The sequence below is a fragment of the Canis lupus genome, chromosome X, assembly GCF_048164855.1.
Source record: "Canis lupus baileyi chromosome X, mCanLup2.hap1, whole genome shotgun sequence".
Lineage (NCBI taxonomy): Eukaryota > Metazoa > Chordata > Mammalia > Carnivora > Canidae > Canis > Canis lupus.
The window spans coordinates 107865765-107884077 of record NC_132876.1 but is presented as its reverse complement, the minus strand read 5'-3'; the positions used below and the strand labels follow the sequence as shown (position 1 = coordinate 107884077).

At 35.0% G+C, this 18313-nt stretch overlaps 1 protein-coding gene across 5 annotated transcripts in view; it reads left to right on the top strand.

Annotated features, from left to right (window-relative positions):
* The window catches only part of CNKSR2 (connector enhancer of kinase suppressor of Ras 2), a 277033-nt gene that overhangs the window by 56488 nt on the left and 202232 nt on the right, over window positions 1-18313 (top strand). For all 5 annotated transcript variants that reach the window (XM_072818027.1, XM_072818026.1, XM_072818029.1 and 2 more), the window contains exon 3: window positions 12695-12897. In XM_072818027.1, the coding sequence (XP_072674128.1) occupies window positions 12695-12897 (203 nt within the window). The remainder of the gene's footprint in view (window positions 1-12694; window positions 12898-18313) is intronic.

Here is an 18313-nt window from a genome sequence, read left to right as displayed (position 1 = left end):
TGTCTCTCATGAATGAATAAACAAAATCTTTTTTTAAGTGCAGATATCTTCCATTTTGTGTAATAAATATTTTCCAGTGAATATAAAGTGAATTTCTGAGCAATGAATTCTGATTTATGTTCACATACCATTATTAAATTAGGAGGTGAGATCCCTCATCAACAAGCTGAGTTGACTAGACCAGGAGGTGTGCTATTGGGAATGGGGTATTGTGTCTTTTCTCTTTGAAACTTAACTGTCTCTATTGGCTTTCTACTTTACTTTTTTCCTTACATCTACTGTTTTTATTTCTTCTTTTAAAAATTTTATATATTTATGCTCAGACAGTCATGCCACAAGAATTGCAAAGGTGTAAAAAGCATACTTGGTGTTAAGATGTATACAATCTAGTAAAGAAGACAATAGTCAGATAATATAGATTTAAAGAAAATCTCAGGGGAGTGCAGAAGGAAATGATGAAAACTACTGTGGGATCCAGGAAGTGTAGGTGGGATTTGCATTGGGGCTTGCAGGATGAGTAGAATATTTGCCAGACAAAAAGTTGGGGGAAAGTTTTCTAGGCAGAAGAAATATTATGTGTAAAGACAGAATTGTGAGAGAGTATGAAATATTCAGAGAAAAATGACAGTTTTGATTTGGCTGGTGCAGAGTGGGAAGTGATAGGAAGAAAGGCAACTTACATTTTGTATCACATTAGAATTTTTTGCTTAGGTTTTTTTATGCTCTCTGCCCAGTACTTAGCACATAGAGGATATTAAATTAATGTTATCTTACTGAATGAAGTTTTCTTCTGCCTTTTCCCAGAGAACTGTAATTTTTTTCTCTTGCCTCTGACTGAAGTTTCTGTTCCTTGTAAAAGGAAGACACAGAAAAATTACCAAATTCCTCTGCTTCTTTCAAGCTATGGAATATTTTCATCTGCCTTATTTTAAAGTTAGTGGGGAATAAATGTTATGGCATTTCATGAAAATCAAAGGTTTATTTAGTAACTTGTTCATTCATGCGACATATATTTATTTAAGCACCAGCTATATTATCGTACCATGTTATTCTAGAAAGAAGCTGTTCATGATTTGGAGGTGTGTTAACTCTTTCCTGCTGTTATGCTATCATTTAGTGTGCTTCAACAGAGAGCACAGTATATTAACTGAAATAGTAAAGCTTAAATAAAATATATAGTTCAATGTATAGCCCTTAATTTATGCTCTGACAATAAACCTTGTTATTGGGAAGTATAAGTGAATCATTTATGACAGGATAAGAACAGTTTTCATTTCATTCTTCATGTACTTTTCATATAATAGGTATTTTGCATGAAAATTTGGATATCTGCAATTGCTAGGATTTGTTTCTTTGCAACATAATTGCTTGGTTCATTCATCTCAAAATAATTCATTTCTAAAAAATATTCATTAAAGCAATCCTTTTACGACTCACTCATATTTATAAAGCAAAGTATTATAAAACCTAAACACCTGCTACATCATGCAATCAAATTAAGGGCTCTGAATAAAATAACATTGACATTGTAAAATACGTGGTGCCAATATTGAATATTTTTTTGTTAAGTGTTTAGGGAATTTGCCACTAGTGAGGATACAGCCAGCTTGATCTTTTAAAATGTTAAGTGTATCCTTCATTTCTTTCCTGTGCTTTTGCACACGTCTAATTAATACAGAACAGTATGAACTTAGCACCAATTATTTAAGAATAGACTGGCTATGTTGAATGAGTGTAGCCACAACTGGTTCTTGACAGACAGTATATAAACAAATATGTAACATATAGGACAAAGAAAATAACTAACTACATTTCATGTCCTAGCTTTTGTTTTCGTGATATAGTCCTTTCTATAGTAGTCATGCGTATTTGTCCCAATGCATATCCAGTACAAAACAAGTCTGTATTACATAAATCTGCACTTTTTAAAAGTTGAGGGAATAGGTAGGAGAGGAAGATAGTGGCAGAGTAGGAGGACCCTAAATTTGTCTAATCCCAGGAGCACAACTAGATAACTATTCAATCATCCTAAATACTCCAGAAATTGACCTGAAGGGGGGTATAGAACAAGCTCCACAAATAAAAGGGAGAGAAGAGGCCACATCAAGATGGTAAGAAATGTGGAGACATGGTTTAGGGGAGAAACAGCTCACAGAGCTGCTGAGGGGAGGGAGCCATGGGCCCAGAGAAGGGCTACAGAGAAAGGAGCACATAGGGGAACTGTACACAAGGAAATCATTTCCCCAAAGCCATTGGCTTGGAAAACGAGAGGGGCTGAATTTTGTGAGTTCTTGGCAACCAGCAGGGCTTAAAGCCTAGAGTTTTAAAGGTCAGTAGGCTTTGCTGGGATAGAGCCCTGAGGACACTGCCCTGCTCCTGAAGAGAAGGCAGACAAACAACCTGGGTCGGGGGGGGGGGGGGGGGGGCGGGAGACAGCCTGGAATTAGCAATATGAGGAATGCCTGGGGCTGACAGGGGAGAAATTATCCACTTGGTGTAGCACAGAGAGGCAGCTCTCACAGAGACATCTCTCTCTCCCAGAACAAAGGAGCTGGCTGGTGCCATTTCCCTCCTCCACCTCTCAGCAGGGACACTGGCTGCCTAACTGGCTTACACCAGGCCCCACCTCCCTGCACTCTTGACTTTTCAGTCAAGTTCACCTCAATCCTAGTGCAGTAGGACCCTCCCACAGAAGACTAGGACAAACCCCTGCCCACACCACATCTTTCAGCCAGAGAGTCCCACAGGGTCTCAGTTCTGGTGGAGCTGGTATCAGGTCTCATTTGACAAGCAGGTCAGGGCACACCTAATTAAAACTCTCCATATTCAGGCCAGGGACCAAACACTGCCCACAGTAGGCTAGGAGAGCCTGTGCAGACAACTGACCTGAAGGATAGAACAGCCAAAACACAACTCGGTGAATTCAGCACACACCAGAGACACTCCCTGAAGTGCCAGGCCCTGGGCATTACATGACCTCTTCTTTATAACTCCATTACTTTCAGGGGCAGGAGACACAACTGGCTTTTCTAACACAGAGAAGAAGGCAAAATGCCAAGATCTCAGAGAGACTTAACCCAAATGAAAGAAGAAGGTACAGCCATGACCAGAGATCAAAGCAAAACTGATAAAAGTAACATGCCTGATGGAGAATGAAAAGTGACAATCATAAGGATACTCATTGGCCTTGAAAAAAGAATGGAAAACATCAGTGAGACCATTACCACAGAGATAAAAGTGTTATAAAAGAATCTGAAATAAATAATGCAATAAACAAAATCAGAAACAGGCTTGGTGCAATGAACAGCAGGCTAGAAAAGCATAGGAATGAATTAGTGACCTAGAAGACAAAATAATAGGAGGTAATGAAGCTGAACAAAGAAGAGAAGGATTATGCAACACAAGAAAAGACTTAGAGAATCAATGTCTCCATCAAGCATAATAACATTCATATTATGGGAATCCCAGGAAAAGGAGGCAGAAAACTTATTTGAGAAGTAATAGCTGAAGTTTTCAGCTGGGTAAGGAAAATGAACATCTAGATCCAGAAGGCACAGAAAACTCTGATCAAGATGAACAAAAGCAAGCCAACACCAAAACATATTATAGTTAAATTTGTAGAATACAGTGATAAAGAAAAAGTCTTAAAAGCAGCAAGACAAAAGAAGTCCCTAATTTACGGAGGACCCATATGGCTAGGTAGAGATTTCTCAACAGAAACATGGGATGCCAGAAGACAATGGCAGGATATATTCAAAGTGCTGAATGGGAAAAATCTGCAGCCAAGAATACTCTATCCAGCAAAGCTATCATTCAGAGTTGAAGAAGAGATAAAGAGTTTCCCAGACAAACAAAAACTAAAGGAGTTCATGACCACTAAACCAGCTCTACAAGAAATATTGAGGGGATTCTGAGTGGAAAAGAGAGACCAAAAATACAAAGACAAGAAAGGATAAGGAAACCTCCAGACACAACAGCAAAACAAGTAATAATATGGCACTAAATAGGTATCTATCAATAGTTACTTTGAATGTAAATGGACTAAATGCTCCAATCAAAAGACATGGGGTGTCAGAATGGATAAAAAAACAAGACCTATCTATATACTGCCTACAAGAGACTCATTTTAGACCTAAACACATCTACAGATTGAAATTGAGGGGATGAAGAAAAAATATCATGCAAATGGATGTCAAAAGAAAGCTAGAGTAGCAATACTTATATCAGAAAAATCAGACTTTAAAACAAAGACTGTAAAAAGAGACCATGAAGGGCACTATATTATTATAAAGAGGACAATCCAACAAAAAGATATGTAAAAATGTTAAGTACTTATGCACCCGAATGGGAGCACGCACATATGTAAAACAATTAGTTACAAATATAAACAAACTAGTTGATAATAACACAATAATAGTAGGGGATGTTAGCACTTCACTTACATCCGTGGATAGATCATTGAAACAAAAACAAGCAAGGAAACAATGAATTTGAATGACACACTAGACCAGATGGACTTAACAGGTATATTCAGAACATTTCATCTGAAAAAAAGCAGCAGAATACACATTCTTTTCAAGTGGACATGGAATATTCTTTGGAATAGATCACATATTAGATCACAAAACAGGCCTTAATAAGCACAAAGAGATTGAAATCATACCATGCACCTTTTTTTTTATCACAACACTGTGAAGCTAGAAGTCAACCAGAAGAAAACACTTGGAAATACAAATACATGGAGGTTTAAGCTGTGTGCTACTAAACAATGAATGAGTCAGCCAGGAAATCAAAGAAGAAATTAAAAAATACATGGAAACAAATGAAAATGAAAACACAATGGTCCAAAACCTTTGGAATGCAGCAAAAGTGGTCCTAAAAGGGATGTATATAGCAATACAGACTTACCTCAAAGCAGGGAAAACCTCAAATAAACAACCTAACCTTACACATAAGGATATAGAAAAAGAACCAAAAAAATGAAGGCAAAAACCAGCAGAAGAAGGAAAATAATAAAAATTAGAGCAGAAATAAATGATATAGAAACTAAGAAAACAGAACAGATAATTGAACCTGGAGCTGGTTCTTTGAAAAAACTAATAAAATTGAGAAGCCTCTAGACCAACTTATTGAAGAAGAAAAGAGAAAGCACCTTAATAAATAAAATCATAAATGAAAGGGGAGAAATAACCACCACAGAAATACAGTTATTGGGAGAATATTATGAAAAATTATATGCCAATACATTGGACAACCTGGAAGAAATGGATAAATTTTTGGAAATATATAAATTTACAAAACTGAAACAGGAAGAAATAAAAACCTTGAACAGACCAATGATCAACAAAGAAATTGAATCAGTAATCAAAAAATCTCCCAACACAAAAGTCCAGGGCCAGATGGCTTCAAAGGGAATTCTACCGAACATTTAAAGAAGAGTTAATAGCTATTCTTCTGAAACTCTTCCCAAAAAAGAAAAGGAAGGAAAACCAAATTCATTCTATGAGGCCAGCATTACCTGATACCAAAACCAGATAAAGACTCTATCTACTACAGGCCAATATCTCTGACGAACATAGATGCAAAAATCGTCAACAGAATACTAGCAAACTGAATCAAACAATACATTTAAAAAATCATTCACCATGGTCAAGTGGGAGTTATTCCTGGGTTGCAAGGGTGGTTCAATATTTGCAAATCAATCAACGTGATAACATCACATTGTTAGAAAAAAGGGATAAGAAACAAATGACCATTTCAATAGATGCAGAAAAAGAATTTGACAAAGTACAATATCCATTTGTGATAAAAACAAAGTAGTAAGTTTAGAGAGAACATACCTCAACATATTGAGGCCATCTATGAAAAATCCACAACTAACCTCATCCTCGATAGGGAAAAACTGAGAGCTGTTCCTATTCAGTCAGAAACAAGACAGGGATGTCCACTCTCATCACTGTTATTTATTTTTATTTAAGGTTTTATTAATTCATGAGAGACACAGAGAGAGAGGCAGAGACACAGGTAGAGGGAGAAGCAGGATCCCTGGAGGGAGCCTGTTGCGGAACTTGATCCCAGGACTCTTAGATCATGACCCGAGCAAAAGGCAGATACTCAACCACTGAGCCACCCAGGGGCCCCTCATCACTGTTATTTAACATAGTACTAGAATACCTAGCCACAGCAGTCAGGCAACATTAAGAAATAAAAGGTATCCCGAGACGCCGGGATCAAATCCCACATCAGGCTCCCTGCATGGAGCCTGTTTCTCCACCTCTCTCTCTCTCTGTGTCATGAATAAATAAATAAAATCTTCCAAAAAAAAAAGGTATCCAAATTGGCAAGGAAGAAGTCAAAATTTCGTTTATTTGCAGATGACATGATACTCTATGTAGAAAACCCAAAAGACTCCATCAAAAACCTGCTAGAACTGATACAGGAATTCAGTAAAGTCACAGGATACAAATCAACATATAGAAATGTGTTGCATTTCTATACACCAACAAGGAAGCAGCAGAAAGAGAAATTAAAGAATCCATCTCATTTATAGTTGCAGCAAAAACAATAAGATACTAGGAATAAACCTAACCGAAGAGGTACAAGATCCATACTCTGAAAACTATAAAACACTCATGAAAGAAATTGAAGATGACACAAAGAAATGGAAAGACATTCCATGGTCATAGATCAGAAGAACAAGTATTGTTAAAATGTCTGTACTGCTCAAAGCAATCCACACATTTAATGCAGTCTATCAAAATATCACAAACATTTTTCACAGAACTGGAACATACAATCCTAAAATATGTATGGAACCACAAAAGACTCCGAATAGCCACAGAAATCCTGAAAAAGAAGAGCAAAGCTGGAAGCATCACAATTCCAGACTTCCAGTTATATTACACAGCTGTAGTAATCAAAACAGTATGATATTAGCACAAAAACAGACACACAAATCAATGGAACAGAATAGAAAACCCAAAAATGAACCCACAACTATATGGTCAATTAATCTTTGACAAAGCAGGAAAGGAATATCAAGTGGAAAAAGTCTCTTCAACAAATAGTTTTGGAAAAACTGAACAGCAACATGCAAAAACATGTAAGAAACTGGACCAATTTCTTACACCATACACAAATAAATTCAAAATGGATTAAACACCTAAATGTGAAACCTGAAACCATAAAAAACATAGAGGAGAACATAGGTAGTAACATCGCCCATAGCAGCTTCTTTATAGGTATGTCTCCTGAAGCAAGAGAAAAAAGGCGAAAGTAAACTATTGGGACTTCATCAAGTTAAAAAAAGCTTCTGCACAACAAAGGATGCAATAAACAAAACTAAAAGGCAACCTACAGAATGTGAGGAAATAATTGCAAATGACATATCCAACAAAGGGTTAGTATCCAAAATATATAAAGAACTTAGAAAATTCAACACTCAAAAAACAAATAATCCTAACTCTGGGAAACGAACTAGGGGTGGTGGAAGGGGAGGAGGGCGGGGGGTGGGGGTGACTGGGTGGCAGGCACTGAGGTGGGCACTTGACGGGATGAGCACTGGGTGTTATTCTGTATGTTGGCAAATTGAACACCAATAAAAAATAAATTTATTATTAAAAAATAAATAAAAAACAAATAATCCAATTAAAAAATGGGTAGAAGACATGAACAGACATTTTTCCAAAGAAAATATCCAGATGGCCAACAGACATATGAAAAGTTATCACCATCACTTACCATCAGGGGAAAGCAAATCAAAACCACAATGAGCTATCACCTTACACCTGTACACCTGTCAGAATGGCTAAAATCAACAACCCAGGAAACAACAGGTATTGGTGAGGATGTAAAGAAAAGAGAAACCTCCTGCACTGTTGGTGGGGATGCAAACAGGTGCAGCCACTCCGGAAAACAGTGTAGAGGTTCCTCAATATAAGTTAAAAATAGAACTACCCTATGATCCAGCAATCACATTACTAGGTATTTACCCAAAGAATACAAAAATACTAATTCAGAGGGATTCATGCATCCTGATGTTTATATCAGCATTATCTAAATAGCCAAATTAGGGAAAGAGCTCAATTTTCCATTGACTGACAAATGGATATAGAAGTGCTATATAATACAATGGGTTATTAACTCAGACATTAAAAGGAATGAAATCTGGGTGCCTGGGTGGCTCAGTGGTTGAGCGTCTGCCTTTGGCTTAGGTCGTGATCCCCAGGTCCTAGGATCAAGTCCCACCTCCGGCTTCTTGCAGAGAGCCTTCTTCTCCCTCTTCCTATGTCTCTGCCTCTCTGTCTGTGTCTCTCATGAATAAATAAAGTCTTTTTTAAAAAATTAAAATAAATAGATAAATAAATAAATAAATAAATAAATAAATAAATAAATAAATAAATAAATGGAAGCGACTCTTACCTCTAGGAAACAAACTGAGGGTTGCTGCAGGGAAGGTGGAGGGGGATGTGGTAACTGAGTGATAGGCATTAAGGAGGGCACATGATGTAATGAGCACTGGGTGTTATATGCAACTGATGAATTATTACAGTCTACATCTGAAACTCATAATGTACTATATGTTGGCTAATCAAATTTAAATTTTAAAAAAAGTAATATTTTTAAAAAGAATGAAATCTTGTCATTCTCAACGACATGGATGGACCTAGAGTATATTATGCTAAGTGAAATAGAGAAAGACAAATACCATATGATTTCAATCATATCATATGTGGAATTTAAGAGACAAAACAAGCAAAGGGGAAATAATAAGAGAGAGAGAAAAACCAAGAAAAAGACTCTTAACTGTAGAGAATGAACTAAAGGTTACCAGAGGGGAGGTGGGTGAGAGGATAGGTGAAATAGGTGATGGGGATTAAGGAAGGCACTTGTCATGATGAGCTTACCAGGTGATGTATGGAATTGTTGAATCACTATATTGTACACCTGAAATTAATATAACACTATGTTAACTAACTGGAATTTTAATTAAAAACAAACAAATAAATAAATAACTCTTTAAAAAGTAAAATTTGAGTCAGTGCTTACTGTCTGCATATTTCTGGACCAAAGCAAAGGGGTGCTTCATTCACTTGTCACTTCTTGGTATAGGAGGCAAGGGAGCATGATTTACTGGTGACTTAGTAAGACAGCACACCATCTGCCTTCATGAAGGAAATAGGAAGAAGATCTGTGTGTTGTCAGTAATTGATTTTGAACTATTTAGAATTGAGAGCTGTGATGATAAAAATTAACTTGAGATCAACTAATCTATCCCTTGTGTTAAAATAGTACGACACAGATACTGTTGTATACAGACAAGCTTCTAACCTATTTTTATAGTCTTACAGAATTTTCTTTTTTTTTTTTTTTTTTAAGTAGGCTCCATGCTCAGCACGGAGCCCAACGTGGGGCTTGAACTCACAATCCTGACCTGAGACTGAAAGGCAGGTGCTTAATTGACTGAGCCACCCAGGCGCCCTATGGTCTTAAAGAACTTTCTTTAAAATGCTTTTGAGTTATTGGTTTAACTAGTTTTATTTCATTTTATTTCTTTTTATTGACTTAACTAGAATTAGTTTTAAGAATATCCCTCTCCATCATCCACTACATATCTTTTGTCTCTTCTTGCCCACTGCATTCCTCAGTCCTCCTCATTTTTCACCTCCAGTCCATGTAGGATATTTCTTTAGTAGGTTTCCAGGTTAGAAGTTCTCTCAGGGTATCCTTCCAGGTTTTATCTACAAGCTTTTTTTTATTTCCTAATTCTTGAGTTGTATTTTAAAAAATAATTTTAGCATTATCTTAAATTTTGAAGGTTTCAATGTATTTTTACTTTGCTTTCACACTTTTATTTGCAAGATCTGTATTCTTTTTAAATTATTCTGACCTTTTCTCAGAAAATATCTGAGATGCTAGTATTGTATATAAAGATAAATTAACTTCTATGGTGGCTAATAGCTATAGAGTGAAAGTTACATTACAGGTTGATTGATTAGTTTCCTCTCTAATGAACTAATCACTTGATCATCTCTAAGAAATTATTATGTTTATAAACAAATGTTTCCTCATGAAAATCATTAATATACGAAAATGAAAATACTTTTGTACTTCAGGGAAGATGCCTTAACACGGGGGAAAACTTCTGAAAATACTTTCAGGAAAGCAATTTAGAAGTGTCTGAAATTTAGTTCATAGAGTCTCCAAAGGGCAGCTGAGAATGAGCTTTGGAAGGGACCAGCAGGTGTTCCTAACTTTGGAGGAGGCCTTTCGCTTCCTCCAGCAAGTGAGTAATGTACATATTCAGATGTGATTAAAGATCTTTGCAGGGGGAGATTAATTTTGATTATCCAGGTGGACCACAAATCCAATCACAAGTGTCCTCATGAGGGAGAGGCAAAAGGGGATTTGGTACACACAGAAGATGTGGCCATGTGACCTCAGAGACAGAGACAGGAGTTAACAGTGGCCACAAACCAAGGAATGTCAAGAGCTACCAGATGCTTTTAGAGGCAGGGATTCAAGCCTCCGAAAGAAACGTGGACCTGCCAACATTGTGATTTTTATCCCACTGGTAGTGATTTTTGGATTTCTGATCTCCAAAGTAAATTTCTGTTGTTTTAAGCCAAATAAATGAATAAATAAGTTGATAGGATTATAAATTGTTCTTACCTAGTCATTAAAGAGTATCTTTAATAAACTTGTAAAAGGATTTCCTTAACATACTGATAAGCTGGGTAAAATCTCCCAAATGTTTCACAGATAATCCACCCTCAGATGCAAGAGAATCTGAATAGAATGTTGTTTTATTTGCACAAACAAAACCTTTTGACTTGAGAGAATACAACAATTCAAATTTAGTAGTGAATGTTTAATATACTGAATTAAAAAAAAAAACAGACGCATGGCTCCAAAAGGAAATGTTCTTTTAATAAAAAATGTAAATTTTTAGCAAAGAACATTCAGACTTTTATCACTATGAAACCTTCAATGATAACATACATAACTTGGTATTTATTTATTTATATTTTTAATTTCTTTTTACATAACTTGGCATATGATGTTTATGTGTCCAAACCCTCCACTAGTCCCTCCTTTGTTTTCTCTTCCAAGTTTCTTTTCTTAAATTATCATAGAAGAAATAACGTCAAATTTCATATAAAGTAATTACCCAATGATTGTTGACTTAATATAGCTAAATTTATTGTGCGATTTGCTTCTCTTTTTCATATCCCTAGTATTTTATCTACCATTTTGCTTAGGCATCCCCTCACATATGGCCTTGTGACATAGTCCCATTCAGAATTCTGTCTAAGCTCTGTTAAGCACACGAGAAAAATCTCTCTGTGCCTCGTTGTCATCAACTATGAAAGGAGAATAAATCAAACTTAGAATTCATTTGGGCCTCAGAAGCTATCTAAACTTGTTTGGGTTTAATGGTTTTCTATAAGGTAATAATACTTTTAATTTTACACATGACAATAATGTACATGCTAAGTAGTTTGATGAAGGTCATCCTTTGAGCAGGTTGACCAGCCTTTCTTGGAGGTGTTCTACAGTGCACAATTAACTCTTTTAAAATTTTATTATAACTTAGGAAGTCTTTCCTTAAAGTTTATTTGTGGAGATCCTACAGTGTTTTGCATTCAATGTGGTTTTTTAAAAAAGCTTAGATATATTTATTCATATAACTTCTTCCTGCATTAACTTATAGACATAATATTTAAGGTGAAATAGTAAATACCACTGCAAATTCAAAAGTGAGACCAAGGAACTATAAGAAAACAAACTTATCAAAAAGTCAGTATGATTGTTTTTGGTGTGCTTCATATTTGACCGTGAGCTAGTACAACCATGAGAAAAATAGAAATAAGTTCAGTGTCATAATTTGTATTATAAAAAGGAGAAAGTATATTGGTTCCAATGAGGAATCAGAGGTTTTTTTTTGGAACCATATTATAGAAGAAATTTCTTATATAAGTCATTATGGAGAAGACACAGAATAAAGCTGTATTGCATATGATTTATTTCTTTTTCATTTTATCATTGGGTTGTGCTTTTTTTCCTCACTTTGGCAAAGCAGAATTTTTCGTAGCATCTACATTCATGACTACACATATGCAAATAGAATAGACACTAAACAGTAATTACTGGGGCACCTGGGTGGCTCAGTAGGTTAAGTGTCTGCCTTCAGGGTCTGCTGGGGTACTGGGATCAAGCCCTGTGTTAGGCTCCCTGCTGAGCCAGAAGCCTGCTTCTCTCTCTCCCCCTGTGCCACTCCCCAACTCGTGCTCGCTCTCTCTCCCGCCCCCCTCTCCCTCTCTCTCAAATAAATAATATCTCTTAATAAAAAAATAAGGATAAAAATGAATTTCACAAGTAAATGAATTTAAGTTTGGGTTGAAAAAACACTTATGAGTCCCGGTAATCTTTCTTTCCTGCATGGCATAGTTCCAAGATATAATACTCTGATCTTTTCACGTTCATACTAGCTCTTAACACATTTTATTGTAATTTCTTTATCTGACATTTGCCAAGATCCTCACTTGACTGTGGGTTCTGCTAGGCCAGGAATCCTATCTTAGTCAATACAAATTTTGTTGCTTGTACGTAGTAACCTACTCAGTGAATATTTTAGTGAATGAATATAATACTGACTTTAAGCATATTTGTTTTCTCTCTTTTTATAATTCAGAATTATGGCTTGGAAACAGAAAATCTAAAAACCCTTTCTCACAAGCTGAATGCATCTGCCAAAAATCTACAGAATTTTATAACAGGGAGGAGAAGGAGTGGCCATTATGATGGGAGAACCAGCCGAAAATTGCCAAATGACTTTCTGACTTCGGTTGTGGATCTCATAGGAGCAGCCAAGAGTCTGCTTGCCTGGTTGGACAGGTAAGATCTTCCACATGTTTCATAAATAATCCTCCTCAGACACTATCTTGAATATAACATCATTTCATATGTTCTTGTAAAAGAATTGGACAGAGGAATATCAAGTTGCAAATGTCTAATTATCATTCACCACAGTGTAAGTAGGGTTATCATCAAATAGACATTAATCATTTGTGAATTTTTATATCTAACTAAGTAGCCAATTAATAATTAGTCCCTGGCAATTTCAGAATACATTAATTGCTTTACAAGCAAAGTCATTTTTAGCTGTCATAACAAGATTGATAGTACTATTTTATCTCCTAATTTTCTTTATTTTTGTATTAATTAGTCATATTTAAGGGAGTGACCATTAGGATTCTATTTACTGTTTTAAATGAGTAATTAGACACTGACACTTTAATAGCATGCATTGCATGTCTCCTTACCTTGCTTTATTCATTCTTTATTATTACACTGCACAGTCTTGGATATCATAAACATAGTTTTAGATTTTTTTCCTAGTTAATTTTTATTTGTCTTGGAACACATAAAATAACAAAAGTTTTCATGATATAAAATGAAAAAAGATTAAAATCGAATATGTGGTTAAACATTGTAATGGTGAATCACAGCTGTTTTTTAAAAAATTAAGCTCTTTCATTTTTAGAATTTTTTATAAGGGATATGTACTATGTATGGTGATTAAATAACCAAATTTTAAAATACATTTTATCTCTCATAAGAAACTCCAGTAATAGACAATTTTACCAGAATTCTTTCTTGAGTGAATGTTAGTGAGATATATATTATATATAATATTTTGGCTTTTTAAAAATATGAGGCCTTTTTTTATGATCCAATCTTACTTATGACCATGGGTGCCAATCCTAAAAATGTATGTTAGCAAGCGAGGCAGAGAATGATACAAAAATCATGACTGAATGCAGTTATAATTTAACATTAGAAAAACCTATTAATGTATTTCATAAAATATGAGGCCTTATGTAAAACTAAAATACTTATATTTTTAAGGTAAAAGTTAAGGTAACTTAACTTTATATTATCTGAATTTATATATATTAATAATAACATAATTGATACTAAATCCAAATCTTAATACTAAGTTCTGGGTTATTAGTTTTTTGGTAATTAATTGGTGGACATAGCATATTTCTCTTGCATTTATGACATCATTAAAATTTAATTCTCATAATTATCTAAACTACATTTATCAATCATTTAAAGTAGTTACACTTTAAATATATTAATTCTACAAGTTTCATAATGGTCAATAAGTAAAATATATTTAAAATATGGCTTAAAAAAATATGGCTTAATCCTTAAGTAATATAATATACTTGTTTCAGAAGGCTTCTCAGTAATTAGAACACATACTCGATTATAGTTATATGCTCTTATACTATGACCTGCTCTATAATTGTGAATTTGCTCAGCCTCAATATTTGTATATAGTAAATTTCATTTTATGTTATTTTTACACTAGTACTTGTCAAATAAATGAATACATAGAATGTTTTTACTTTTTAGTGGTAGATAAGACTATAATATAAAATCATATAAATAGCTTCTAGAACACTGTGGTAGTTTCTGATATTTTATTGTTTTATATAATTTTTATGGTGACTTTTTTATCTAAAAAGATGCTTTTAGTAAATGCCAGTTCACCTACAAGCACATGAGTATGCATACACATACAAAAACACATACAAACACATGCATAACAATCCCTGAAGTCAATCAATGATGTTTTGTTTATTTCATAGGAAGAAAAAACGTGATAGAAAGCCTGAGGGAAATAATTTAAGTCATCTGTTTGGCTTCCATTGCTGCAAAAGTTTTCACAATGCTTATTTTGTATTCCGTCATACCATGGTGATCGAAATCAAAGACCATTTAATATTTTGACCATAAAAATGAAATATGTACTTGGAAGGAAAAAAAAGACAACTTTGTGATAACTTTAAAATCACCTGCTGAGACTGTAAATTGAACAAAGAAACTGAAATTTATATTTTGAAGATCTTTCACAGAAAAGTTCAGCTCTAGGCTGGCTTGCCTATAATGATGATGCTTTATTTATTAACAAGCTTAAGTTTTAGAAAGGAAAGGAGAAAAAAATTTTCCATTCTAAGGCATTTGGACTTATGCTGAAGGCCTTGAGAACTTGTTTAATAGGGTCATTGAGTTTAGACCTGTGGATCTTGATGATTACTAGGGCTATAGTGTTGGGAAAAATTAGAGAAGAATAAGGATGGGAGAAGGAAAAACTAACTTAAGAGCTATTTTAGAAATTAATGCTGCTGCTACTGTTGATGATTTTGATGTTGATACCTCCAGCCACATTCATTTAATCAAAGCAACCCTAGGAGGGTTGTCTCCATTTTACAGTAAGAAAAACTAGCACTTTTAGAGGTTAATTTCAAAACCAAATGGCAAGTAAGTGGTAGAACCATGATTCAACAGCACAGTTGATCCTGCTGTTTACTGAAGTTTTTAATTAGAGGAGCAGAAGTGATGATAGAAGAATATTAGAGATATTTATGCAGATAAATAATATTCTGGGACAGATAAGATCTAAAGACTACAGGAGGCATCTAGGTATCTGACTTGGCTGGCCCACTGGATGGTGATGCTATTATCAAAATAGGAACAGGTTATGGTGGAAGATGAACACTGAGTTGAGTGTGAGGCATGATAAATTGTGAAAAGGTCTTTCGAGTATTGCTGCTGAGAAAAAATATCATTGATAGAGATTTGGGAATAGGTGATAAAGTCATGGATATATTAATATTGGTGGTCTAAGGAGAGTTTTAGAATGGCTTCCTTTTATCCTACTCTATTTGTCTTCTGTACCACTTATACCCTTCTAACACCATATAATTTACTTAAGATTATTATTTCTATCTAATTATATTATGTATGCTTTAAGAGAACAGGGATATTCATCTGATTTGTTCACACTGTTACAATTATCTAGAAGACTTCTTGGCTTATAGTGGGTGCTTAATAAATATTTTTGAGTAAATGAAGAGAACTGGGATAAGGAATGAGCTCTGTGAACCACCAACAACTGAAAGATGAGTAGAAAAAGTGCAGCTTGTAGGTAAAATGAGAAGGCATAACCAAAGAGGTAGGAGAGAATTAGATGAGAGGAGTGTCATGGAAGCAAAGGTAATAAAGAGGTGTTTGTCTGTTTGTGGGGTTTTTTTTATATTTCAGTATTTTATTTTTTCCAACTTTATTGAGCCATAATTGACAAATAACTATGTATGTTCAAGATGTACAGTATGATGATTTGATACACACATATATTATGAAATGATTACTGTGGTATTAATACATCCAGGCTAGTTAATACATCCATCACCTCATATAATTACTTTTTTGTGTGAGTGGTGAGAACGCCTAAGATGAGAGTAAAGAGTTTTAGCGGGAAAAGGAAGTGGTCAGTAGGGTCAAATGCTGCTGAGTGATGAGGTAGGGTAAGGACTGCAAGTGTATAGTGAATCAGGGAATCAGGATATATGTGACCATACTAGCAATAATTTAGTGGTTTTATTTAGAAGTCATGAAAACTGAAATACATGAGTTGGTTATGAGTTAAAGGTAAGTGAGAACTACTCTTTAAAGAAATTTTTCTGTGAAATGGTTTGCAGTTCAAAATAGTTTTATATGGGATCCCTGGGTGGCTCGGCAGTTTAGCACCTGCCTTTGGCCAGGGGCACGATCCTGGAGTCCTGGGATCAAGTCCCGCGTTGGGCTCCCGGCATGGAGCCTGCTTCTCCCTCCTCTCTGTCTCTGCCTCTCTCTTTCTCTCTCTATGTCTATCGTAAATAAATAAATCTTTAAAAAATAGTTTATATAATGTTAACTTCCACTTTTTACAGATTCTTAATCTTTTAATGGTAATAGAAAAGAGGTAAATGATGAATGCTGTTTCTATAATTGGGAGCTTGATTTTGCTTCCTCCTTTGCCATGGATTATGTGAATATCTTAACAGTTCCTTGGCTAATATAAATTTCAGAAGATCCAGAAATCAGTTTAAATATAATAATGCTTTATCTGTAACCATGCCAGGTGAAATGTTTAGGCTGGTTTTTTTCCTGACAAGTAACCCAGACTTATCAGAGATTATTAGTGGGTATGTATTTAAGTTATATTCTTATTCCTTTCAAAGAAAGAAAATATTTTTAGGTAGCAGCAAGAACACAAGACAACACTTCATATGTCCTCTTGTTTCATTGTGTCCTACAAGATACACAGGAAACAAAAACATTAATTGTTGCTAGAATAACCAAAAAAGCAGTGTTATCCATGACCATTACTGTGAATCCTGGCCAAAATGCATCGTGAAATAGTGCAAAGGAGCAGAAGGCTGAGAAAGAGTTGAATTTCAGTTCTGCCTATAGTCCTGGATAATCTTGAACCTTAACTCTGTTTTTATTTTCTTTTTTTAAAGATTTTATTTATTTATTTGACAGAGAGAGGGAGCACAAGCGGGGGGAGCAGGAGGCTGAGGGAGAGGGAGAAGCAGGCTCCCTGCTGAGCAGAGAACTAGATGCCAGACTCTGTCCCAGGACCCTGGGATTATGACCCAAGCTGAAGGCAAATGCTTTTACCAACTGAGCCACCCAGGCACCCCTTATTTTCTTTTTAGAATAGGATGTAAAACCTGCACAATTTGAAGTTCTTTGAAGCACTAAAATTCTATGATTCATTGATCGTGTTCACCAAAGCCTTATGAGGAATATATCCAATTTATTTCCTTTTAAATAATATCAAATGATGAACACTAACAACATTTGTTAGTTACTTGTAGAATCATGATTTAATTCCCTACATCTTCTCTAAATAAATTTAGTTAATATTTTAAAGTTCTAGAACAAAAGGCACCTGGGTGGCTCAGTGGTTGAGCGTCTGCCTTTGGCTCAGGTTGTGATCCTGGGGTCCTGGGATTGAGTCCCACATCAGGCTTCCCACGAGGAGCCTGCTTCTCCCTCTACCTATGTCTCTGCCTTTCTCCCTGTGTCTCTCATGAATGAATAAATAAAATCCTTAAAAAACAATAAAAATAAAGTTCTAGAACAAAACTAACCTCTTTATGCCTTCTTTATAAAAGGTAGGAATGTGTCTTGTCTTGTTTATTTTTGTTTATTTTTGAAGAACTTAGAACTTATGTACTTAATTATAAAAGTTCCGTAGAAATGATGTTGATCAAAAATTCTTAATATTTTGATCTGTTGGTATAGATTTATTTTAATTTAAACAGTGATAAATATTTTGGCATTAAATTTTTTATTGCATTTTAGGGAGAACTTGCATGCACAACAATATGATATGGGTTTATTGCAATTTTTATATTTTATGTCACTTGAAGAAGAAGCAAGGAACAGAAAGAATATGCTAAAATCT